Genomic DNA, 26,968 nt, shown 5'->3' with positions numbered 1-26,968 from the left:
GCTGTGTCATGCAGCCAACACCTCCACGCTGTGCCATTCAGCCACTATATGGTCTTCTCATGCTGCCAACACCTCCACACTGTGTCATTCAGTCACTATATGGTTTCCTGACACTGATGCCACCACCAGGCTCTGTAATTGTGCTGCTGTGCGGCAGTGATTCTAAAAGCAATGCCAGTAATCTCCATGTTATTCTGAATAACAGTATTATTTCACTAACCCAGCACACTCCGTATGCGTTTTAGAACACAGCAAAGTGTTCTTTACCCCTATAGAGCCTGTATGTAGGCTAGAAATAACCTTTTTTAGTATAGATTCGCTGCGAAAAAATTTGGATCGAAACTAACTTTATCGGAAAATTTGACGAATCGGCCAAATCAAATTTTTGGGGAGAATATTCCCTAAAAGCAAGTATATTTAAAAAAAATATTTCAGACGCACAAAATATGCTTGCTTTTTATATGTTGTGTGGACAAACAACCACTTTCCTATAGAGTTACATAGAGCACATTATTGCAGACGCACAAGTTCCATGATTTTGTGGACACTGTTTTACAATAAATATGCCTGGAAATACACTGTGTGACCATAACCTTAGAAGACAACTCATCAGTACAGAAATACAGATGTAATACTTAAACAATACTGATAACATACTGATGAAAGTTCCTCCTTAATGCATCTTTATTTCATGTATGTAATATAGATTCATACCCATATACCTGTGTGATACAGCCCTAACAGTCATTTAAAACTTTTGGAGCTTTTCTTTTCTCCTTTACTTTAGTTTATTTACTATCTATTGACTGAATATAGATTTGTATATGGGTGTGAGTGTACAGTATACGGACTTGGAACATTCAACATAACAGTTAGTAATTAATCTAATAGATTCAACTTCTAGTAAAATAGTGAATAAATAGTGAATCTTTATATAACAATGTCAGGTCTAATTTACAATGCTATCTTTTATAAAATTTGTAGGTCAGAAGAATTTACGAACAAATAAAACAGGCAAAGATCAGGTCTCTTAATTCTTTATTCTGCTTTGTGCTTATTTTTCCTACCCAAATATCCTATATATATATATATATATATATATATATATATATATATATATATATATATATATATATATATATATTAATATAATGTGCTGGAACTGTCACTGTCATTTTTTTTTTTTTTTTTCTTGACATTTATTCTTTTTTCTATCTATATTTTAAGTGGTATAAAAATACTAAACATGGACAGTCATTTATTCGAATGCAGAAGGTTTCTGGTTCTGGATCTATAATGGTCAAGTCTATTACTGACAGTGATGTGATTCCTTTCCCCCCTGAAAAAAAAAAAAAAGTGCCAGGGCTACAAAACCTAAGAGGGAGTAAGCAGTGGAGCTGACCAGTTTGCTGAATATTTGTGGTGTGAATATAAAAAATTAAGAACGTGGTTATGCAGAAAGGTAAGATACTTTATCACGTCTCAACTGCATTTTCAAAAGAGTTAAGGAAATCGCAGTGTGGTTCCAACATTTTAACACAGATTATCATCAAATAAGACTGTACATGATCTTTTGTTTACTCACCCCAGGACTAAGCAAGTACTTTTGCTACAATTTGACTGATCAATAACACATTTCAAATATGAATTGTATATTTCTCAATTAACTAAGCTCACTAAGATAGGAACATATTTGATCAGTAATAGTCATAAAGATTTATGTTTCAAATATATTTTGTACTTTTATAGATTTCCACAAAAAGAAAAAAAGAAAAAAATTCAGTTTCTCTAGTTTCTCTTATACTTCTGACCTTTTTCATGTATCAATTTGCTCTCCCTCTTAGATCCTCCTCCAAGTTGTCTTCTTTTAAATCTTTCCTTTTACTCCTTTTTCTTTACAAATATCTTTTATATTTATGTTTCTCAATGTTTCCACACTCCTTTCCTTCCTAGTATACCTTCAAAATGGCTATTGTTGAGCGACATAGGCCATATTCAAATTTGTGAAATTTTGCGAATATATATGGATGAATATTCATCCTATATGTGCAAAATTCGCATATTTGCTATTTTCATTCTCTTCCCTTTTTTTCATGCGAAAATTTGTAATGAAATTTGCATAGTACGCATGCGCGATTGTATCTTTCACCTAAAAGAAGGGAGGGATCAGTGTCCTCTGACTGGAAGTGCCGATATTCTCGAATATTTGCATTTTTGCAAATATTTGCATATTCGCAAATATTTGCATATTCGCATATATTCTCATATTCGCAAAAGAAAAAAAGAATATTCGTTATTTATGAATATATATCACCATATTCTAAATACTTGCGGAATCGCGAAGTGCCGATATTTGCAGTAAAAATAAGCATTTCAAATATTCGTGTTCAACACTTAAAATGGCTGTCTATTAACATTGTATAGACTACTCATTGACTTTGCCTCCTCCTTTTCCATGCTCTTGTTATGCAGTGTTTTGGTGACATGAAGCCAGATAACTGTGAAGCCACATGCAACACTCCACCTCTACTCCTACAAGTGCCCTCCTCTGCCAAGTAGTAACACCTTTCTGTCCCACCACATCCAGTGATGGGGACATTACTAAGGTATTCAAGCACCTATTTCGAATGAGAGACTAAAGAATTAAAGTGCAACTGTCATGAACTTTTACTGCAATAACCTGCATACAGCATGTGTACTGTGTGCAGGTGGTTTGTATAACAACCTTTCTACCTAATAGTTCCCGGCTTTATTACCCTAAAAAAGGCTTTTTATGAAAGCCACGGACAGTCGGGAAGGCGTGGCACGAGGTCCGTGATGCCCCGCCGCCAGTCACGCCCACCAACTGTAATTCATGCATGACCGCATGAATGCGGACCTGACGAAGGAGGGAGCCCCTCCGAAATGCGTTGTCCATCCTACACCGATTCTTTTTATGACTATACAATAAAAAGTTATCATCATCCTCTGCACCATCCCCGATTGCATATTTCACTCCGCTGGTGTAGCGCTGCAGCGCCGAAATTGGTACCCACGGGAAGGTTTAGGAGACCCTTGCCGGGATTCCTACCTCCCACACCCGCTACAGGATCACACCCACCGTCTCTGACGGGACCGACGGCCAGCTGCCCCCAGCGCACCTACGGAAGATACCTGCTCAAGGCTTACAATCAGCGTTGCGCCTGACAATAGCGCAACATATAAAGGTGAGCAGGCTCTTATCTACCTACCATCCGTTATCCACGGATAACCTGCACTATTAGTGCCGCATCTGTCTGTCTTTTTTCTCCCCTACATATTTCTTTTGTAAAAGTGTTAGTGCGCACAAGTAAGTATTGAGGATATGCATTATGTAAAACTTAACTTTTAATAATATGCTTAGGGTAAAATATATGGACCCACATTTTTTTTTTTTAATCAAACAAAAGGAAAGGAGTGCAAAAAAACAAAAAACACCATGTGCCACTTACGGTTTTAGGTCCGGTCAAAAGACTGGAGAATGGTAAAAAATGAGCCGACCGGAGTCACCGTTTGACTCTGGTCGGATCATTAAAGTAAATGGAGTTCAGCGGTGGTCCAGCTGGGGTACGGGAGAGCCCGGTTTGCCCTTCCCCCAGCCGAATCCAGCACCCGTAATGTAAAAATGAAGTGTGAATGCAGCCCTAGAGTGGTTCAATATTCACCTTTTGGTTGATTATACCTGTGTGATCAAAGCATGATATTGAAGTGATTCATGGCTCACTATTTTGAGTATATGGGTCAATAATCTTCAGGGACAGGATTGAGATATACTTTTAAACATGTGTTTCTCACCTAATATTTTATAATATTTTGCACACATTAAAAGATAAGTTTTATTTAGTAACACATGTACTGAGAGGTTCTAACTAACCCCTAGGGGTTATATCGTTGTTCAGCCACCCTTTTTAGGGTGAGTAACACTTGCCAAGTAGGGCCTTACAGGGGAAGTTTTTACCCCCACAGGTTACAATGGACCATACGTTGTTCCCTTCCACCTTTTAGAGGTCTTTGCATCACATCAATACTTGGTGGTGTAGGTGGCACATGGTGTTTTTTGCACACCTTTCCTTTTGTTTGATTAGAAAAAATGTTGGGGTCCATATATTTTATCCTAAGCGTATTATTAAAAGTTAAATTTTACGTAATGCATATCCTCAATACTTACTTGTAGTCTGATGAAGAGGAATGTCTGTAATTGGGGAGCAGCGCGTTAAATATGTTTAGCACTATCAATATTTGTGAAGTGTTGGTCGGGCACCATGGTCAATCTACTCTGATGCATCTGGCATTGGTGGGTGGAAATCCTGGCTGATCCATGCCTGATTCATCTTCACAAAGGTCAGTCTCTCCCCATTTTTCGTGGACAGACGAGTTCTCCTTGGGGTTACTATAGCCCCCGTCGCACTAAACACCCGCTCTGATGGCACACTACTGGCCGGGGAGGACAGCTTTTCCAGGGCAAACTCTTCTAGTTGCAGCCACAAATCAAGTTTGGCTTCCCATAAGTCCAGCGGATCTTCAAGGTGTGTTGGCATGGTCATTTCAAGGTATGCCACCAACTGCTGGTTCAGGCCCTGCTCCAGGTCTGCATGCTGCTGATGAGTTGCTTCACTATGCGGGTGAAGAAAGCTACTCATCCCACCAGCAGCCATGGCAGTGGAAGGTATGCGCAGAGGCCCCCCCACCCCGAGTCAGACCTGCGAGAAGATGGACGATGGTGCAGATAGGCATCGACCAACTGACTACATAGAATGTCAGTTTGTCCTCCCTCTCAGTGGGTGTAAAAAAGGCCCTCATTTTGTGCCAGTAGCAAGGGTCCAATAAAGTGGAGAGCCAGAAGTCATCCTGCTGCCGAATGGTGACATTTTGGCGGTCACTACGCAAGCAAGTGAGCATGCATCGAGCCATTTGTGCAAGTGACTCCGAGGGACTCCCTTCCTCCATCTCCACTGCATACTGCCACGTGTGTCTGGGTCCTCTGTCTCGCCTTTCTCATAACCTTCTAGCTCCTGTAGCTGCTCCTTCTCCTCCTCTCCTGCCAGATGACTAGAAAAACCGCTCTTCTCGCGAAACCTAAATTGTGCCTCTCCCCCTCCTACTCCTGTTTGGCCCCCACAGGGCTCATGTGGCCGTGAAATGTAGGCACCATGTCTCCAGTGCCCTGACCAGCCATTGTTTCCAACACATGTTGTAGAAAATGGAGCAGTGGAATTACGTTGTTAATCCAGTAATTCTGGTGACTAACTAATAATGTGGCTTTCTAAAAGGGCATGAGCAAACGGCTGGTGTCACGTATGAGCTGCCACTGGTTGAGATTGAAGTTACACAGGAGAGTCCCCCTATCCGCTTGGATCATCAAGAAATCAGTGATGTCTATTCTCTGTTCATATAGTTGGTCCAAGATATGGAGGGTGGAATTACAACGTGTGGAAATGTCGCAAATCAGACTATGTTGGGGATGCTGTTCTGACCCTGCAGCTCAAGAAGGGTTTGCTTTGCGTTGTATGAGTGGCAGAAGTGCAACAAAGTTTCCTTACCATTGTTAGGATGTCTTACAGATGGGGGGGAACACTTCAGGAACTGCTTGACAACCAAATTGAACACGTGTGCCATCCAGGGCTCATGTCTCAGGCTTCCTTGTTGCAGCACAGACAAGATGTTCTTCCTGTTGTCAGTCACCATGGTTCCCATTTCCAGTTTTCGTGGAGTAAGCCTTGATTCGATTTCTTCATGAATGACTTTAAGCAGTTCCTCCCCTGTGTGACTCTGTTTGCCAAGGCAAATCATGTGAAGAACAGCGATTTACCACCGTGCCCTGGACACATGGTGTGCTGGAGGGGCACTGAGACTTTTCCAAGTAGTGGAGGCTGAGGACATGGTGGAGGATGAGGAGGATGAGTGTTGCACACTGTCACAGGACCATGTGAGAGTGTGGAGGCAGAAGCGGTGTGACCTGTTCAAGTTGCTGTTGTGGCTGTGCAGGAACCACATTCACCCAGTGGTCCGTAAAGGAGATGCATTGCCCCTGACCGTAGTTTCATTTTTTAGGTGGCATTACGTGAAAGTACTGGCACAGTTAACAACTAGTTCTCCCATGTCATTTAAAGACACACTTCTGTGTTTTGTAGTAGTAAAAAGTTGAGATGCCAGATAGGAAGACAGAATATTAAAATATTCTAATACATTTTTCAATGACTTGTGGGTTTAAATAGCAATCTAACACTCAAAGATCTAAATAGATCAAACAATCTGGATAAAAATGTGCTCTTAAGAAGAGCATCAAGAAAGCGTGTATATTTTTTTTTTACAGTTTTCAGAATTGCTTTAGATACAAGCATATGCTGCAAAAAATGAAAACAAAATATGGTGAATGAACTTCCTGGAGACAAAATTGCCTCAATAAAATGTATTTCAAAGGGTTTTGTTATCTGAATGATGATTTTGTTAGCAGTATGAAGAACTTTCAGACATCAGTAAAGAATTGTCTCCAGATGGACATTTTAATTAGATAATGGTACTAAAAAGATAGAAAAAAAAATCTTTCCTCTATTTATATGGTAAAAATTGTAGAGTGAAACTATACTTTCTCTTCTACTACTCTCTTTGGGCTTAGTCATCTTTGATCTTCACTTCCTGTAGAGGGATGAAGATATTTTGAGAATGGTCTCTGTGTGCTGCCACAATAATAAAACATACTCACCTGCCATGATTTCCCCACTGACGGCTCCCTGTCCCTGGTGTCTTTTGGCTTTTTCCAGCTGCCTGTGATGGGTCAACCATTCAGGAATTGCCTGCTCAGCCAATCACTGGCCACAACATCAGGGGATCTTGGAAGGTAAGTATGTTTTTTTTTTATTATCTTGGCAGCAATTTGGGTGCTTACTGAAAATAGTTTAACTAGTTTAAACTATAACAACATGTAAACTTAAAGTGTAATTGGAACAAATAATTGACATGTCCTGGAGACAAGCTCCATCATAAGTCTATAGAGCTTGTCTCGTGCAGGGAGATGGAATTATCATTTTTTCTTAATTGATTCCCATTAAGAGAGATAAAGATAGTCACTGGCAAGTCAACTATTTTAACTTTTTTTTTTATTACTTTTTTGTGGATTTCATGTGTATCCAACAGAAAACTAATGTGACATGCTGCAATGCATGTCAAATTACAGAAGTGTTCATTCCTAGTATCATCCAACATTCACCATCCAACAGTGCCTTGTCCAGTGGCATTGTAGAAAGCTGTAAGGTCCTCCATGTGTAAGCCTCCTGCACATGGTTCTAAAGTGTAGAAGTTGACTTTTGTTTAAGTTTCTTTTGATAAATAAAAGAAAAAGGGGAGGCAAAATAAAGGAGGTGAACTGTAGGGTTCTCTAAAACTGATCCTTTTAGTACAGGACAATAATAAAAACTGATACATGATGTAGATGTTTTTGCGACTTCCACAGAGGTTATTTTCAAATAACATCTATGTATAATTTTTATGCGCTACCTATAAAAAGTTAAATTGTCAGTACTGAAGAAGGCATCTTTGTGGTTTTAAAAGCTGACTTGTGACAACACCTATGTATAACATTTATGTTTCTTCTATAAAATGGTCACAAATGGCAAAGAGCAGAGAATACTGGTTGATAAATACAGTAAAGGAGCGAAAGATACATACAACATTAAATACAAGCACCACTATGAGCAAACATAACAAGAACAGGTCTGTAGACAAAATAAATCTATGAAATGGAAAAAGAAGTCACTTTGAAGTAGATCGAGGCTTAAAGTAAACAGTCTTTTACTTAGGGTGATCTATATTGCTGAAAAGTTATACTCTGTTTTTCTTTATGGTAGCTACCATTACATCCATTTCTAAATAGAACTGCAAGACTACAAGTAGTGGTCTTACTGGAAATGTGTTTTGTTGAGGTCAGGCGCGCCCCTATTGTTGTAGAACAATTACATATTACCCTAAATGATAAATAAATTGGGACTTTATCTAATTGTGCTCTCTTATTTACTACTGCTATACCCATGTTTGCTCATCCTTCAGGAGGCCTAAGCCTGACACTCTGGTTTGGCATATATATTGCAGTCTTTTGACTACCGTAATTCATTCATTTTTTAATCAAGAAATTATATAAAGTGCTATAAAAGTTATATTTTAGGTTTGAACTATTCTTCTGTGAGTGTCTTATTACAAAATTGCAAACCATTTTTTAAACTTATTTTTTATTTTATTTTTTTGTTAGGCCGTAACTTTTATTAGCATTTTCATTATTATATTGCTTTATCACTGAACCTCAAACAGGCAAATATAAATATCACTTTCTTATACATAACAAATGCTGCTATTTTGAAACACCTAGACAAATCCTTACTTGGTCTTTCAAAAGTCAAAAACTTTGCGACTGTATAAGCTTGTGAATATATAAGCTTTGCATTATGTTTAACTTGCTTTCCCTCTTTGTAGGCGAAATGTATTCCGCTCTAGTCAAAGCATAAGTTCCAGCTTTCCCAGTATTAAGAATAGGCACCCTACTGCCCCACTAGGGACACCAACAACCCTCTACTTCATAAGTAACATAATTCCACATTAATTATTGCAACCACCTATTTTACCAATAGTTATAATAAGAAATGACATCTCCAGTAGTCATAAAGGCACCCTCAGTTCCACATTAGTCATAGTACAGTATCCATTTTGCTTGTAGAGGAGGGGTTCTATGTGGCTTGGCGGGCTGGATTTTTGTGCAAAAACTGCTTGCTTTATCATTTGTATTATTCTACATGCATGTATACAGTACATTATCATAATAAGTGGAAGAAACTGTGCTGTTATTTTAACACTGAAGAGTAGGATATGCTTTTCCTAATATATTGAATAAAACCACCTCTGTGTTTTAATCTGCCAAAGATATTTATGTGATGCAATAATTTATTGGTATAAACCTAATTTTAAAGTAAATCCACAATCAAAAGGACACAGCTGGATCAATTAGAGTTCATTTACAATTTTCAAAGAAATAATGAATAAAATAAAATCCTTTGTATAAAGGCCAGCTTCAGTTTTAAATACTATTTGAGAAATAAATTACTTCTGGTTAGCTGGACAGGAGACATAAATTGTAATGCGTAAATTCTGGATAAATGGTGACAAATAAGCTCTCTTCCCGAAAGATGGAAACTTTCTACTAGTGCAAACTTTGTCTAACTGCCCTGTAAGTTATTGTCCAGCCTATAAAAAAAAACAACAGACATAAACCCCAAAGCAGCCTAGTACACTCACCACTAATGACAGGCAGTGGTGATTCAGACGATGTCAGCTGATCACAGCATCAAAAGGGGTAAATGACATATACAGGTAGCTCAGTAATGCTCATACTCAGACTCCCACAATGGGCAAAAATGATGGCCACCATCTATGTTTAACTCTAGCCCGAAGGAACGCTGAGGATCACATTTATTTTTTATTTTTTTGCCATATTCACACATGTGTGCAATGTGCATAGCTATTGCTCTTGCTTTGCACCGGAACTTTACTGCACATGAATGTGTTGAACAAGTATTTTACACCCCTGACTGCTCTACAATGTGTACAACAACTACTAGGACACTAGATGAACTATGAGCATATACATCTGAAGGGAGTGTCTACTTATTAGTAGGGGATCCATACCAACAGGGGACTAACAGTACATATGTAAATGAATTCCATCATGCATATGCATATTTAAGTTTCCTGATTCCTGTATATACAACTGCATTTAACCCCTTAAGGACCTGGGGTTTTTCCGTTTTTGCATTTTCGTTTTTTCCTCCTTAATTTTAGAAAATCATAACTCTTTCAATTTTGCACCTAAAAATCCATATGCTGGCTTATCTTTTGCGCCACCAATTCTACTTTGTAATGACATCAGTCATTTTCACCAAAATCTACGGCGAAACGGAAAAAAAATTCATTGTGAGACAAAATTAAAAAAAAACACACCATTTTGTAAATTTTGGGGGCTTTCGTTTCTACGCAGTACATTTTTCAAAAAAAATGACACCTTCTCTATATTCTGTAGGTCCCTATGATTAAAATGATACCCTACTTATGTGGGTGTGATTTTGTCGTACTTCTGGAAAAAATCATAACTACATGCAGGAAAATGTATACGTTTAAAATTGTCATCTTCTGACCCCTATAACTTTTTTATTTTTCCACGTATGGGGCGGTATGAGGGCTCATTATTTGCGCCGTGATCTGAAGTTTCAAGATGTACCATTTTTGCATTGATAGGACTTATTGATCGCTTTTTATACATTTTTTTATGATATAAAAAGTGACCAAAAATGCACTATTTTGGACATTAGAATTTTTTTGCACGTACGCCATTGACCATGCAGTTTAATTAACAATATATTTTTATAATTTGGACATTTCCGCATGCGGAAATACCACATATGTTTATTTTTATTTACACCGTTTTTTTTTTATATGGGAAAAGGGGGGTGATTCAAACTTTTAATAGGGGAGGGGTTAAATGATCTTTATTCACTTTTTTTTCCCACTTTTGTTTTTGCAGTGTTATAGCTCCCATAGGGACCTATAACACTGCACACACTGATTTTTTACATTGATCACTGGTTTCTCATAGGAAGCCAGTGATTGGCGATTCTGCCACTTGACTGCTCATGCCTGGATCTCAGGCACTGAGCAGTCATTCGGCGATCGGACACCAGGAGGCAAGGTAGGAGACCCTCCTCGTGTCCTACACCTGTTCGGGCTGCCGCGATTTAGCCGCGGTGATCTCAAACTGCTCCCTGAGTCAACCGGCAGTGATTTAGTTTCACTTTAGACGCGGCATTCAACTTCGAACGCCGTGTCTAAAGGGTTAATAGCGCGCAGCACCGCGATCAATGCCGCGCGCTATTAGCCACGGGACTCGGCCGTTGTTAGAGGCCGGGCCCGACCGCTCTATAACGCGGTGGCCCCGCGTTATAGAACGGGAGCGGACTCAGGACGTACAGGTATGCCCTGGGTCCTTAACAGGTTCAAGGGGTACTCCGGTGCTTAGACATCTTATCCCCTGTCCAAAGGATAGGGGATAAGATGCCTGATCGCGGGGGTCCCACCGCTGGGGACCCCCCGTGATCTTGCATGCCGCACCCCGTTAAAATCAGTCCCCGGGTGTGATTACTATTGATCACGGGGCCGGAGCATTGTGATGTCATGACTCCGCTCCCATGGGACGTCACGCTCCGCCCCCTCAATACAAACCTATGGGAGGGGGCGTGACAGTAACATTTTGTGACTTTTGCCTTGATGTATACATTTTTAAATCTTCAATAAACTGTTGCAGCAAAGCTGTTTTAATAATTTTTCTCTGATTTTCAATGGAAAGAGCTTATTGTTCATTAAGGATTAATGGGGAATGGCCTCCCATATATGCCAGCTTTAGTATAATTTATGCTAGAGAGCTGGCATAAATGTCTAATGCAATTTATAATTTGTCTCTAGTTATTAGTAATTGGGTTTCTTTAACTTTTGCATTCTCTATTGAAATCCTTGTAATTGTTACATATATTTTCAGTACCATTAACAAATATAATATACATGTAAATACTTTCATAGTTATAGCAATTTTTTCTTCATTATAGCCCCATTGGTGTTTTTATTGCACTTCATTTTAAGAGAGTTTGAATTTGTTACACTATTAGTGTAAAATATTTCCCAAAGTTTCCTAATTTGTTCTTTTATCAGCACACAATCCCAGTCTTCTCGACTAAGTGCTTCTCTTTTGAGTTGATTTTACTACATTTTTTTTGTAAAAAAATTTTGTAGCCCTGTTGTTCGCTGTTCTATTGTGGAACAAATAGAATGCCACTGTCAGGCTTCACTGGCTGCTTTGTGTAACACACAGATGGTTTCTTCTTTAATGCATCTGACTTTTTCTTTGTGTTTTTCTTTTGAGAGGCAGAGAATCTTGATTACACACCTGAGGCTTATCTGTACATTCCCTATTCAAGCAACTCAACAGTCCCTGATCAGCAAGGTCTGTCGATTCCTTTTTGTAAAGGTGTGCTTTGCTATTTATCTGCTTCTGGTTCCTATGTTTGACCCAGACTGTTTCCTCATCTTACTTTCCCTTCCTTAATTTTAGCTTGATGCTAATTTTGAACACTCAGCTGGGAAGCAAAAGTCAGCAAAAGACTATGGGGGACATTTACCATGGTGTTTAGAGCCTTTTTTTGCTTACTCCCGGCACACAAAAAGTCACACATTTGCCTAAGCACTTTTTTTGCGACTTTTGTGGGTAAGCATAAAGTTGCTTACCACACTTCACACCCTGACCCATGTCCATCATTCACATTGTGGTTTTCCACATTCATACTTCTCACATTCAATGTGACCTTTTATTCACTCACAAATTCATATTATTGTTCATGTGATTTAATTCACTTATTTTCAACCACTCATAGCTCCCATACATACACATTAGTTTGATTTTATACATTATTTGCTTTCTATCCTCTGTTCCCCGTTAGATACTGGCCAGTATCCCAGATGGCCAAGGGATGCTGAGCGCTTGCATGCGCATGCACCTGGATCGCGCTGCCGGGGCGTCGCTCCTAGGCTTGCGCATGACGTTGCTTCCGGCGGCCGAATGCAGAAGTTGATGGACGGATCCCGGCGGCGTGTGCCGGAGCAGCATGGCTGCGTAAGCGCAATATACTTATGGCGCCATCTAGCACGGTTAGTGATTGGCCTGCTTTGAATGATTGGTACTATATATACCCCCAAATGTCCCTCACCTCATTACTCCTAGAAGAAGCTTGGCGAAACGCGTCGGAGTGTGAGGTGGGGGGACATCCTGGAGCACCTCTCCTGTATTATACATTGGTCAGTATTGTATACCATGTTTGATCATTTTGGCACGAACAAGGCAGGAATAAGGGTAGGAGGGATGACCCTGAATCACATGCAGCATGCAGCCTATCAGCAGCCAGCCACCCCTGTGATGTCACAGCCCTACATAATCAGCAGCCTTCTTGCGGCCAGTCCCTTCATCCTTTCATTGCAGAGAGATAGAGAGGGACAGACAGCGCTGTGTGTTGCAGAGAGAAGCATTTTTCCATCAGCTTTCTATTACAGAGAGGAACAGAGAGCAGTGTTGTCACGTATGGGCAGGGAAGGAGTGCTCACAAAGCTCACCCCCGCCCCCATCCCTGCCTACTTGTCGGCCTATGCTAAATGATAGGCCAGCAACTGGTCGACAATCCCTTCCTAAATAAGTGAGGGGAGTCAAATGTCAACACAATAAAATACAATCCTGTCGGTTGTCAAGAGCAACAGGGAAACAAGCAACTAACAAAGATAAACTAAACATACACACATAAAGTCAATGTCAGTCAAACCGAGTCTAGCCAGGAGTGGGAAGAGGTGCCGAATCGCTATAACAAAAGAGAAGTCAGATAGGAAGCCAGAAGTCAAGTTGCCGGGTATACAAGGGAATAAGGAAATGCTAGCTACTCAGATAATGACCAGTTTCACAGGCATCTTCCCAGTGTCTGATGCCTGGTAATATAGGGAGATGCACATGTGGTCAATCAGTAGCTAGCCACTCAGACAGCAGGGCGTAACCCGGCAACCTTGCAACAACACCTTGTCGGCACCTGTTAACCCTGCTGGTGCTGACAAGTGTATTGCACAGTGTATAGCACAGAACAGCAGCGATTCACCTCAAGCCCAAATTCTGCCTAGAAGCACTGATAAGGAAGAGAGTGAGATTGAGAGAGAAAGTGCAATTTTGGGTGTAGTACACAGCGACTGTGTGCTGCAGCACTGGTGTGTACTGCTGGTGTTGTACACAAATACTGTAAGAATACTGGAGCACATTGTCCTCCCCTCATAAGTGCATACCACATTGGTACATCTAAGTGGTGTACTATTTTGTTCCTGTTAAAGTCTTAAGGGCCTAGATACTGTGAAAGGCCAGGCAAAAGTACACACCAGCTATTGTTGCACACAAACATTTTTATAAGCGTACTAGGGTACATTCACATGGGTGGATTTACAGTGGGTTTCCTTCTACAAGTTTGAGCTGCGGCAAATTTTCTGCCGCAGCTCAAACTCCCAGCAGAAAACTTACTGTGAACCGGCACCTGTGTGAATGTACCCATAAAAACACTACACTACACTAACAAATAATAAAAAGTAAAACACTACATATACACGCCCCCCCCCCCCCCCAATAAAAATGAAAAACGTCTCATACGGCAGTGTTTCCTAAATGGAGCCTCCAGCTGTTGCAAAACCACAACTCCCAGAATTGCCGGATAGCCATAGACTGTCCTGGCAGGCTGGGAGTCTTGTAACAGCTGGAGGCCCCCTGTTTGGGAAACACTGCTGTAGGGTTTTACTGTAGGTAACCGGGCCCGCCCCTATTGTAAATTCCTTATTTAGGCCTCAAACGCGCATGGCGCTCTCTCATTTCAGAGCCTTGTCGTATTTCAAGGCAACAGTTTAGGGCCACATATGGGGTATTTCTGTACTTGGGAGAAATTGCACCACAAATTTTGGGGGGATTTTTCTCCCGTTACCCTTTGTAAAAATTGTAAATTTGGGGAAAAAAAATGCACTTCAGTGAAAAAAAATGTTTTTTTCATTTACACATCCGACTTTAACACCCTGTGGGGTGTTAAGACTCACTGGACCCCTTGTTACTTGCCCTGAGGGGTGTAGTTTCCAAAATAGTATGCCATGTGTTTTTTTTTTTTTTTTTTTTTTTTTTTTTTTTTTGCTGTTCTGGCACCATATGGGCTTTCTAAATGTGACATGCCCCTAAAAAACCATTTCAGAAAAATTCACTCTCCAAAATCCCATTGTCGCTCCTTCCCTTCTGAGCCCTCTATTGCGCCCGCCGAACACTTCACATACACATATGAGGTATTTCCTCACTCGAGAGTAATTGGGTTACAAATTTGGGGGGCTTTTATTTCCTATTACCCCTTGTAAAAATTCAAAAACTGGGTCTACAAGAACATGCGAGTGTAAAAAATGAAGATTTTGAATTTTCTCCTTCACTTTGCTGCTATTCCTGTGAAACACCTAAAGGGTTAACACACTTACTGAATGTCATTTTGAATACTTTGAGAGGTGCAGTTTTTATAATGGGTTCATTTATGGGGTATTTCTAATTTGAAGACCCTTCAAATCCAATTCAAAACTGAACTGGTCCCTGAAAAATTCAGATTTTGAAAATTTTGTGAAAAATTGGAAAATTGCTGCTGAACTTTGAAGCCCTCTGATGTCTTCCGAAAGTAAAAACATGTAAACTTTATGATGAAAATATAAAGTAAACATATTGTATTTGTGAATCAATATATCATTTATTTGGAATGTCTGTTTTCCTTACAAGCAGAGAGCTTCAAAGTTAGAAAAATGCAACATTTTCTATTTTTTCATCAAATTTTTGACTTTTTCATCAAGAAATGATGCAAGTATCGACAAAAATTTACCACTAACATGAAGTAGAATATGTCATGAAAAAACAATCTTGGAATCAGAATGAAAAGTAAAAGCATCCCAGAGTTATTATTGCTTAAAGCGACAGTGGTCAGAATTGCAAAAAATGCTCCCGTCCTTTGGCTTATAATGGGCTCCGTCCCCAAGGAGTTAAAGATGTTTTATAATTTATGAAAAGTGACTTGTAAATTTTTTTTATAATATGTAGAGGTAATAAGTCCAGAATGGAAGGTAACTCTTGTCACTACATTCTCAAGGACATTTCCAAAAGAATCTGCATATCATACTGAATAGCAGTATTAATTCTCTAACTCAGCAAACACCCTATGTGTGTTACAGCAAGGCAAAGTGTTCTACACCCCTATTGAGGCTCTCTGTAGGTCAGAAATAGCCGTTTTGAAGAATGATTCGTTGCAAATAAATTTGGTCTAAAACAAATTTTTTGGGAAATTTCGGTGAATTGTCCTAATCAAATTTTTCAAAAAATTTGCTCATCTATAGATATGACCATAAATCAGCAATTCTGATGTTTGGTATATATATTTTTTTACATTACATATGCCATTTACTGTATAGGATGAAAAATCAAACATTGTTTTAATAGTTTGGACCATTCAACATTGATATAAAACATTGATATAAAATGTCTGTAATTATTATTATTATGGGGAAATGGGAAAAGGCTGAATTAATTTATTTCTATAATGGAAGTGTTTGTTCATTATTCATATTTTAAAAACATTTTTTTCTATTTACACTTTTTAAGACCCCATAGGGGACTTTTATATGCCATCTTTAGGTGACTTACACTGAATAATGCTATCCTACATTACAGGCGGTCTATTGGGTGTCTGTCAAAGGCAGGCTCTTTCAGCAGATTGCTCGGGACCCATGCGGAGCAAGTAAAGAGACCTCCGTCAGACATGTATATCAACTGGACTCCTGCAAATATATGGTGTCATTGAGGATTTCAAGTGCCATTACTCACAGTTTATTAAGCATGTAAGATGATTGGATCCCCAAATACACGTATATGTTGTCATTGAGGCTCTTAAGTGCCATCACTAACAGAATATGAGGTGAGTACCGCTCATGCGGTCATTTCACAAACAGAATGCTGCCTAGGTTGTAAATTTACAACCTAATGCATTAACCCCTTGGGGACCGAGCCCATTGACCTTAACCCCTTAACGACGCAGGACGTATATTTACGTCCTGCGCCGGCTCCCGCGATATGAAGCGGGATCGCGCCGCGATCCCGCATCATATCGCGTGGGTCCCGGCGCTAATCAACGGCCGGGACCCGCGGCTAATACCACACATCGCCGATCGCGGCGATGTGCGGTATTAACCCTTTAGAAGCGGCGGTCAAAGCTGACCGCCGCTTCTAAAGTGAAACTGAAAGTATCCCGGCTGCTCAGTCGGGCTGTTCGGGACCGCCGCGGTGAAATCGCGGCGTCCCGAACAGCTGATCGGACACCGGGAGGGCTCTTACCTGCCTCCTCGGTGTCCGATCGACGAATGACTGCTCCGTGCCTGAGATCCAGGCAGGAGCAGTCAAGCGTCGATAATGCTGATCACAGGCGTGTTAATACACGCCTGTGATCAGGATGAAAGATCAGTGTGTGCAGTGTTATAGGTCCCTATGGGACCTATAACACTGCAAAAAAAAAGTAAAAAAAAAAGTGTTAATAAAGGTCATTTAACCCCTTCCCTAATAAAAGTTTGAATCACCCCCCTTTTCCCATAAGAAAAATAAAACAGTGTAAAAAAAAAAAAAAAAACATATGTGGTATCGCCGCGTGCGTAAATGTCCGAACTATAAAAATATATCATTAATTAAGCCGTACGGTCAATGGCGTACGCGCAAAAAAATTCCAAAGTCCAAAAAAGCATATTTTGGTAACTTTTTATAACATTAAAAAATGAATAAAAAGTGATCAAAAAGTCAGATCAAAACAAAAATCATACCAATAAAAACTTCAGATCACGGCGCAAAAAATGAGTCCTCATACCGCCCCGTACGTGGAAAAATAAAAAAGTTATAGGGGTCAGAAGATGACATTTTTAAACGTATAAATTTTCCTGCATGTAGTTATGATTTTTTCCAGAAGTGCGACAAAATCAAACCTATATAAGTAGGGTATCATTTTAACCGTATGGACCTACAGAATAATGATAAGGTGTCATTTTTACCGAAATATGCACTGCGTAGAAACGGAAGCCCCCAAAAGTTACAAAATGGTGTTTTTTTTCGATTTTGTCGCACAATGATTTTTTTTTCCGTTTCGCCGTGCATTTTTGGGTAAAATGACTAATGTCACTGCAAAGTAGAATTGGCGACGCAAAAAATAAGCCATAATATGGATTTTTATGTGGAAAATTGAAAGGGTTATGATTTTTTAAAGGTAAGGAGGAAAAAACGAAAGTGCAAAAACGGAAAAACCCTGAGTCCTTAAGGGGTTAAGGACCAGAGCATTTTTTGCAATTCTGACCACTCTCACTTTAAGCATTGATAACTCTGGGATACTTGTACTTATGAATTTGATTCCGAGATTGTTTTTTCGTGACATGTTCTACTTTATGTTAGTGGTAAATTTTTGTCGATACTTGCATAATTTCCTGGTGAAAAATGCAAAAATGTCATGAAAAATGCAAAAATGTTTATAACTTTGAAGCTCTCTGCTTGTAAGGAAAATAGACATACCAAATAAATTATATATTGATTCACATATACAATATGTCTACTTTATGTTGACATCATAAATTTGACATGTTTTTACTTTTGGAAGACATCAGAGGGCTTCAAAGTTCAGCAGCAATTTTCAAATTTTTCAAGTAAATTTCAAAATCTGAATTTTTCAGGGACCAGTTCAGTTTTGAAGTGATTTTGAGAGGTCTTTATGTTAAAAATACTCCATAATGGACCCCATTATGAAAACCACCCCTCAACGTATTGAAAATGACATTCAGAAAGTTTGCTCACCCTTTAGGTATTTCACAGGAATAGCAGCAAAGTGGAGGTGAAAATTCAAAATCTTCATTTTTTACACTAACATGTTCTTGTAGACCCATATTTTATTTTTATTTTTACAAGAGGTAAAAGGAGAAAAAGCCCCACAATATTTGTAACTCAATTTCTCTCCAGTAAAGAAATACTTCATATGTGGATGTTAAAGGGAACCAATCATCAGATTTTACCCTATATAATGCTTGGCAAAGCGTAATAAAGAGTAAAATTGTTGTCCTCACCATCACCGGGGGATGCTCCTGCCCCAGGGATGGTGAAGATATGAAGTTATAAACTAGTCACCGCCGTAAGTAGTCCCCTGGGTGGGGAGCTCTTCTCACCTACTCCCGTTCTTAAGCTGGGAGCGACGCCCCCTCCGCTTGATTGATGAGCCACTTCATTGTTCCGCTCACTGAACAGACAGAGCAGAGCGATGATGCTGCCCATCAATCAAGCGGAGGGGGTATCGCTCCCGGCCGAAGAACGGGAGTAGGTGAGAAGAGCTCCCCGCCCAGGTGACTACTTATGGGGGCGGCGGTGACTAGTTTATAACTTCATATCTTCACCATCCATGGGGGCAGGAGCATCCCCCGGGAATGCTGAAAATAAAGATTTTACCCTATATAACGCATAGGGTAAAATCTGATGATTGGTTCCCTTTAAATGCTCTGTGGATGCACTAGAGGGCTTAGAAGAGAAGAAGCGACAAAGGGATTTTGGAGAGCGAATTTTGTTGAAATGGTTTTTGCAGGGCATGTCGCATTTGGAAGCCCCCCATGGTGCCAGAACAGAAAAAACACCCCACATGACATGCTAAGTGGGAAACAACACCCCTCAAGGAAGGGGTACAGTGAGCCTTAACACTCCACAGGTATTTGACGACTTTGCATTTTTTTTTTTTTACTAAAATGCTGATGTTACTCCAAATTTTTCATTTTTACAAGGGGTAATAGGTGGAAATGTCCCCCAAAATGTGTAACCCCATTTCTCTTGAATAAGGAAATATCTCACATGTGGATGTAAAGTGCTCTGTGGGTGCACTACAATGCTCAGAAGGGAAGGAGTGACAATGTAATTTTTCGAGAGAGTATTTGGTTGGAATAGAAGTCTGGGGCCATGTGCATTTACAAAGCCCCTGTGGTGCCAGAACAGTGAACCCCTCCCCCCCACATGTAACCCCATTTCGGAAAATACACCCCTCACGGAATGTAACAAGGGGTGCAGTGAGCATTTACACCCCACTGGCTTTTTACAGATCTTTGTAACAGTGGGCTGTGCAAATGAAAAATTTAATTTTTCATTTTCAGGGACCACTGTTCCAAAAAAATCTGTCAGACACATGTGGTGTGTAAATACTCACTGTACCGCTTATTACATTACATGAGGGGTGTAGTTTCCAAAATGGGGTAACGTGGGTATTTATTTTTTTTGCGTTTATGCCAGATCCGCTGTAACCAGCAGCCACCCCTGTGCAAATCTCGAGTTTAGGACTTAAATGTGCATATTGCGCTCCTACTCCTTATTCATGTTGTGCGCCGCGTAAAGCATTTTACATCCACATATGGGGTTTTTTCCTTTTACCTCTTCTGAAAATGAAAAGTATGGGGCAACACCAGCATGTTAGTGTAAAATGTTTTATTTAATATGCTGGTGTAGACCCCAACTTTACCTTTTCTTAAGGGATAAAAGGAGAAAAAGTCACCAAAAATGTGTAACGCATTTTCTCCTGAGTACGGAGATACCCCATGTGTGGCCCTAAAGGATTGCCTTGAAATACGACAGGGCTCCGAAGTGAAAGAGCGCCATGCGCATTTGAGGCCTAAATTAAGGATTTTCCTAAGGGTGTACCCGGATGCAAGAATTACACTTGCCTCCTCCACCAAAAATACTATAGCCAGGGCCCTCCCACCATCCTCTCAGCTGATCAGGACATAAAGATTTCATTGCAATGGAGCCACCGGGATTGTTTTACCTTAATTTTAGATGCTGCGATCAACTTTGATTGCAGCGTCTAAAAGGTTAATTCCAGGCAATGGCCTGATTGGTGATGCCTGCCATTAACCCTGGGTCTTAGCTGCTGATAGCAGTTGGGACCCACCGAGTTTGAAGCACGCTCAGCCTGTGAGTGTGCTTTAAACACCGGTAATGGTGTGCAGGTATGCCCTATGTCCATAAGTACGGGGATGCAAGGGCGTGCCAATATACCCTTCATCCCTAACAGGTTAACATACTTGAATGATTTAAATAGAAGTAGAAAAATGGGTGGGCACTGCTAGAGAACCACTATGCAGGTGCAACAATCAATGTGTTCGAGTGTATGGCTGGTATATGGTACATTTTTCTATCTTCGTTCTAATACTTGGATGATTGTTTAAAATATATATATATATATATATATATATATATATATATATATATATATATATATATATCACTTATACTTTCCACTCATCAAAACCAAATAATTAATTTTTTTTTGTTTGTTTTTTTAAATCCCTTTTTATTTTCTGACTGTGAATTTTCTGCACATGATGATTGGCCATCCTACATTGGGCCCTTGGCTGCCTTGGAAACCCAATGACAACTTGCATTCAAGCTATTGGGGCACGGATTGGATGACAGAAGCTGTGAATGGCAGGAACCTCTGAGCTTGTGCCGCCTCCGCCTTGTGCATAATGAACCAGCCGGCAGGCTGGGACCATGTGGAAAATAAGATTCTAGAAGGTTATCCATTTCTTTCCCTTACTTTTACTAACACTTTATGTATGCAGCAATTAAAGTTTGGGCTGGCAGTATTTGCCAATGGTCCTCAATAAAAACATCTGTCTATGCCAAATGACATCACTGTGACAAGCACATTCATACAATAGTCATGGAATGTCATGTGACATGACCTCCATAACGGGTGCATCTCCTCAGGCAAATACCCCATAGGTCAGTTTCTTCACACACATTATATTAAAGAGTACCTGTAATTAAACTAATTATCCTAAACTAACTCCCACTATGTACCCTAAATACACCTAACACCCCCTGCCCTTATTTTTTTAGAGCTTTAAAAAGCTCTGTATAATACCTTTTCTTATTACTCACATAGAGTGAGCTGCCAGCAGGAGGATTTGGACGTGCCCCAGTAGACCCAACGTCACTGAAGCCTGCTGGGGGTCCGCTTCCACCCTCACATCTCTGCTGCGCTCCATGTCAGGAGTGTGCAGAGATGCTTAGCAAATGGCATAGCAGGCTGCTCTGGAGTCTCCTCCTCCTTGTTGAGCACTGCGCGTACTGTACAGGGAGGAGGAATATAGGAGAAAAGATCTGCCATGCGAGCCACACTGCTGTGCACTACCTATGGCCAGACATCATTTCCGGAGTTTGGTCTTTCCCAATTTACAAGCAGGAGACTAAAATCTGAGATTTTGACCAGACAGAATGGGGGAGATTTATCAAAGGATTTAGACTGGTTTTTCTCGTCTAAATTTGTCGCACAGAAAGTTGCAGTCTAAATCTGTGTGACTTTTCTGCGACTTTTGCTCTAGAGGATTTTTAGAACATGATGCATGCAAGTCTATTTTAGACTGAAATGCATTGAAAAATGCATTGGTGATGAATTTATCAAGTGCGACTTTTCAGCGACAAGTCGCATAGGCTGAAAGTACGCTGAAATGTCAGACCATGTTGGAGCAGGTTTAAATATAGACTAAAGCATAGATCATGCAGTCTGTGCACAGAATTTATCAAGAGCTGTGCGCCATTTGATAAATTAGGTGCACAATAGACCAGACTAACCCTCTGTAGTTTGGTCTATATTGATGCGGGACATAGACAACTTTGATAAATCTCCCCCAATGTGTTCTGGCCAAGAAGGGAGACCCCTGGTGGCCAGAAGTATACAGCAGAAAAACTAACATGCATTTTTTTGTGTGTTAATGGAAGCCAATTACAAAAGTTATTTATTTGGCATATTAGGCAAAAATCATGTTTAAGGACAGTGCCCATTTAAGTATTGTATGGAGATATATTTTATTTTAATTTGTACAAACTCTGTGATCAGCACGTGGCTGCTTTAATATTCACCAACCACACAAGAGTAAGCTGTTGTCCAAATGCTAGACTGGTATGGTGGATAATTCTTAAACTGCATCAAAATTATTTGCTCTTGTTCTTTATTTTGTATGAATTTACTTTTCTCATTCTTTTTGTTGTTTGTATCTATTTAGCCTTTCATTCGCTTTATTACTTCTATTACTATGGGACATGGTGATTACTTGTGTTTATTCAATACCACCTGTCATTTTCTATTTCTTGGCATTTTCCATCTATCCACTTTCTGTTCAGTCATTTACTCTTTGGATAAATTAGTATATTAATAACAATTAGTTTTTTTTATAACATATATTGGTCTGAATAAAGATGCTTTTACTGGGCCCTGAACGATGTATTCTTAGCTTTATAAGTCTCTGTGTAAAAGTAAAACTAGTTATTTTGCTATTTACTAGATACATTGCACCACCACCACTGACTCTAATTATACGAGTATACATTTACCTTTATTGGTAATGCACACACTTTTCACGCTTCTTATACTGCCCATTCCCTCCCTCGTCTTATATTATCCATGTGCATGTTATGGATATGGCTCGGTTTTAACCCTGAAGATGGTCTTGTTTTCCTACCCAGCGATGGTGAGCTTTCATTCCATATTTCTTCCTGTGTATGTTCCTTTTTTATCCTAACAATAATCTATTAAATAATGTTGTAACTGTCTGCTAAGTAGAGTTATTTCACTGACATTATACATGAAGATTTCCTCTGTCTGAAGCTTTAATACAGAGAACTAAAGTACAGGGCAGCTTTTCTGTGTCTTAAAGATACACTTCTCATTGTCAAACTAAAAACAGAAAATGCACTTGTACAATAGCAAAAGTAATGTTTTTAAGCAGTGTATCCCTGAAGCAGTACAGTCTGCAAGATGGGTGCAAATAGAATGTAACAGTAAAGAGTTGCACTCGCAATTTGTTACATCCATTTAACAAAGCTGTAATAAGCTGACAGAAAGGTCAGGCACCTTTACAGTAAGACAGACATACCTTGCCTCGGAAACTCATCTGACTCTCTGTGAACTAGGTCAGAAACTCGGTTCCCATAATGCATTCTGTTTTCATGATCATAAGCTTTTAATGTTTCACTGGAGCTGTACGACTTTTGAGTAGGCACTCTGCAGTTCTCACTATCCAATGATGAGCTGGTATATCGACATTCTTTTCCACAGCGACCTCTAGTCAAAGATCTGTGTCTTCGGTCTTTTATATCCATTTTGTTAGTAGCAAGTCTTTTGTTGGATGCTTGAAAGTTCCCTTCAACCTACAGTGAAATTAGAAGAAGGAAACAATTAAAGAAAAGTTTTAGGTTTGTTATAAAGATTTAAGACTGATTTGAAATTGCTGTATATATCCCATATACTTTAATTACAGAGTCCATATTGATTAAATGTATTGTTCACTGTCTACAGCAACACAAAAACGGCTCTTCTGCAAAAGAAAGAAAAAAGTCTCTCTAGTGATTCCTATCTACACTCTGTGTCAATGTCCAGTCTCTTAAATAGACACGGTCGTTTGAAAAAAATTTGCATAGATCAATAGAACAAGTATATTCTTTCTTAAATTAGCTCAGCTTTGTACATGGACTGCAAGACAAGCAATATAAGTCTATGGAGAAAGGAGGAGGGAGGAAGAAGATTACAGGAGAAGTGCCTGTGAACATAAATAGGCTGCAGAGAGACAGACAACTTTGTAAGTAAGAGATATCACTCCAGGGGTTTTTACACAGTTTAGACTTCTCTTTCTGCACCTGTTGCGGTTTAGGCTGTGTATAGAGACATAGAAGGGCAGGATCTCCTCCTCTACATGTACAGTGTATGGCACAACATGGACATCAGGCTCCATCAACCAGCTCTAGGAGAACTGCAAATTTAGATGACATTTGCAGAGCAGAAATCTGCTAAAAATGACATATAAAAATTATATTATGGCCAGAAATAATGCAGCTTCTCATCTACACAGGCAGGGCAGCTTATCATGAAAAGATACCTGAAAGGATAGGTACACTTTAACTCCTGAAGGACAAGATAATTTTTGGGGCTCAAGGACCAGATTCTCTCTCTCTTTTTTTTTTTTTTTTGCTTTAACACAGCACTGATTGAGGGCTTGTTTTTTGTAAGACATATTATACTTTCTAAGCTTATAATTTTGAGCTAAACATACTGTATGTTAGCCTCCCACTTTAATTTTAATATAAACACTATATTTTGGGCAATGATGAGGTAGGTTAAAAAAAAAAGATGGGGGCCTTTTTTTTCTACTTGCACAACCAAAATTAAAGACTGTTGTACCAAATCAGTGAGGATTATTTTACTGTATGCCATTTATATTTTGTTTAAAAACAGTTTTCTGTGTACGTTTTGTTTCTTGATACAAAACTGTTTTAATTTTATTTTATTGCTCCATATAGGTACTTTGAGAAAGATAAATAAAAAAATGAAAAAAAAAGTGAGCCGTAATTTTTATTGGCCCAATTTCAGTGAAGACGTTACTTTTTAATCACTTTTTTTTTTGCTTAGACTTTTGCTTAGATTTCTTTAATTTGAAAAATGGGAGAAGATAGTGATTGGAATTTTTATTATGGGGAATATATATATATATATATATATATATATATATATTCGATCAAATGATTGTTTATAAAAAAAAAAAAGAGCCCCCCCAGGATTTCATTATATATGTTTTGCATGAATCTATTCTATCGGCACTCTATCGGCACAGCTTGTCTGTGGCTGGTTGTACCAGCGGATATGTCATGGCAGCAAAGGAGATCTAAAGAAGGCCTTGAACCGCATGTCTAGATATCCAAACTTGCCGATGCGCTGGCGGGGGATTACTTAAGACTGGCATGTGAGATGCTAATCTTAGTAAATACCCCAATTTTTTTATTTGTGTTCAGAAAAGCTTGAATTCTGATATCCATTGCACCAACACACCAAAACATTGTATGAAAAAAACTTAAATTGATAATCTAGTTAACACAATGTTGATGTTTTCCATGATAAATGTGCTTTATGGTCTTGTTTGCAGCAGAAAGGAATGGATTTCTAGCACAGGTTGAATTACACAGATCACTGGCACATTATGGCTGCTGTGAGTTTAATCAATACAATCCTTTGTATTAAGTTTGCTTTTTGCTGCAGGGATAGCAAGTTAGATTAACAAATGAGCCAAATCCTGAGTCATAGATGAGCTGTTAATTTGCACTATTAGTAGATTACAACTGCTGAAGTCACATTTGATGATCAGAGGAGTGCCCAGCAAGGTCTACTGATGTACATTGAAAGGCTCTCAAAGCATTTATCTCTTTTTAATGAGTACTTGAAGTTTTCAATCTATTTTTTGCTACAGTACAAACTGTTATCTATTCTCACGCTGGAATCTCATGTCTGAATGATACGGCATTTCTCTGTTTTTCTTCTGTTTTGGGACGGATAGGAAATCTCCAGAGATCAGCATGAATAGCTACAAATAGTCATATTATTTCATGACATTGTTTTCATGACAATTCTCAAAGCTGAATATGCATAGTAAAATAAAATGATCAAATAGTCTTTTGTTCAGCTCTCTTAACACAGTAATTCAGTTTGCTTCAATACATTGCACCTTGTCTAGTTTTACGAGAGTTTCATGCATCTTTTTATCAAGCCGACATAAAAAGTGTAGCACTTCTTCTTTCATACATTAATCTCTAACTTCAGCGTTAAGCATATCTGCTTTTGGGATCCAAGGGTCATTTATTTGTTATATTCTGATGCCTCACAATATATTTTACACAATTCAACTCATATCTGCTAATATTGGACTAATCGCTTGTAAACTGACAGGACTAATAATCTGCTTCTCGGTGACGGTTCTTTGTGGCTTTAATTGAATTGTAAGTTCTTGAGGCAAAAATTAATTGTGCATACAAACTGTTAACACGGAGCAGCAGAACAGTAATGACTTACCCCCTGGGGTTCTATAATTCTGCCACTCATCAGAAAATATATGTATAGAAATTGGATTTCCAGTAAAAGTGGTTGCTTATGTAATATCAGGGTATAGAAATAAATATTTTCCGTTAAGCTTGAATAAAAGATTACGCTTTTTGAATGAAATTGCTCACTATGCCAACATGTGTTGCTGAACATTTTTTTGCTCATTAATAATGAATGTCCTAATAGCTTTTGGTTCATTAAACACTAGCAGCGGAGTACAGTATGATGAATTGTGATTAAATAATCAGAAGTGACAACGTAGTTAGCAGTCCTGACATTGGAAGCAAGGGGATTAACAATCTAGGTTTCACTGTAGCAGGGATTGTTTGTACCCTACCCTGCCATCTAACATGCTTTAC

At 39.2% G+C, this 26,968-nt stretch overlaps 1 protein-coding gene across 8 annotated transcripts in view; it reads right to left on the bottom strand.

The window, feature by feature from the left end:
* TENM2 (teneurin transmembrane protein 2) overlaps positions 1–26,968 on the bottom strand; it is a 2,592,228-nt gene that overhangs the window by 1,972,961 nt on the left and 592,299 nt on the right. For all 8 annotated transcript variants that reach the window (XM_056575104.1, XM_056575105.1, XM_056575107.1 and 5 more), the window contains exon 3: positions 23,620–23,893. In XM_056575104.1, coding sequence (XP_056431079.1) covers positions 23,620–23,845 — 226 coding nt within the window. In that variant the 5' untranslated portion in view covers positions 23,846–23,893. The remainder of the gene's footprint in view (positions 1–23,619; positions 23,894–26,968) is intronic.

The sequence above is a fragment of the Hyla sarda genome, chromosome 4 (assembly GCF_029499605.1).
Source record: "Hyla sarda isolate aHylSar1 chromosome 4, aHylSar1.hap1, whole genome shotgun sequence".
NCBI lineage: Eukaryota > Metazoa > Chordata > Amphibia > Anura > Hylidae > Hyla > Hyla sarda.
This window is presented reverse-complemented; position numbering and strand designations above follow the sequence as displayed.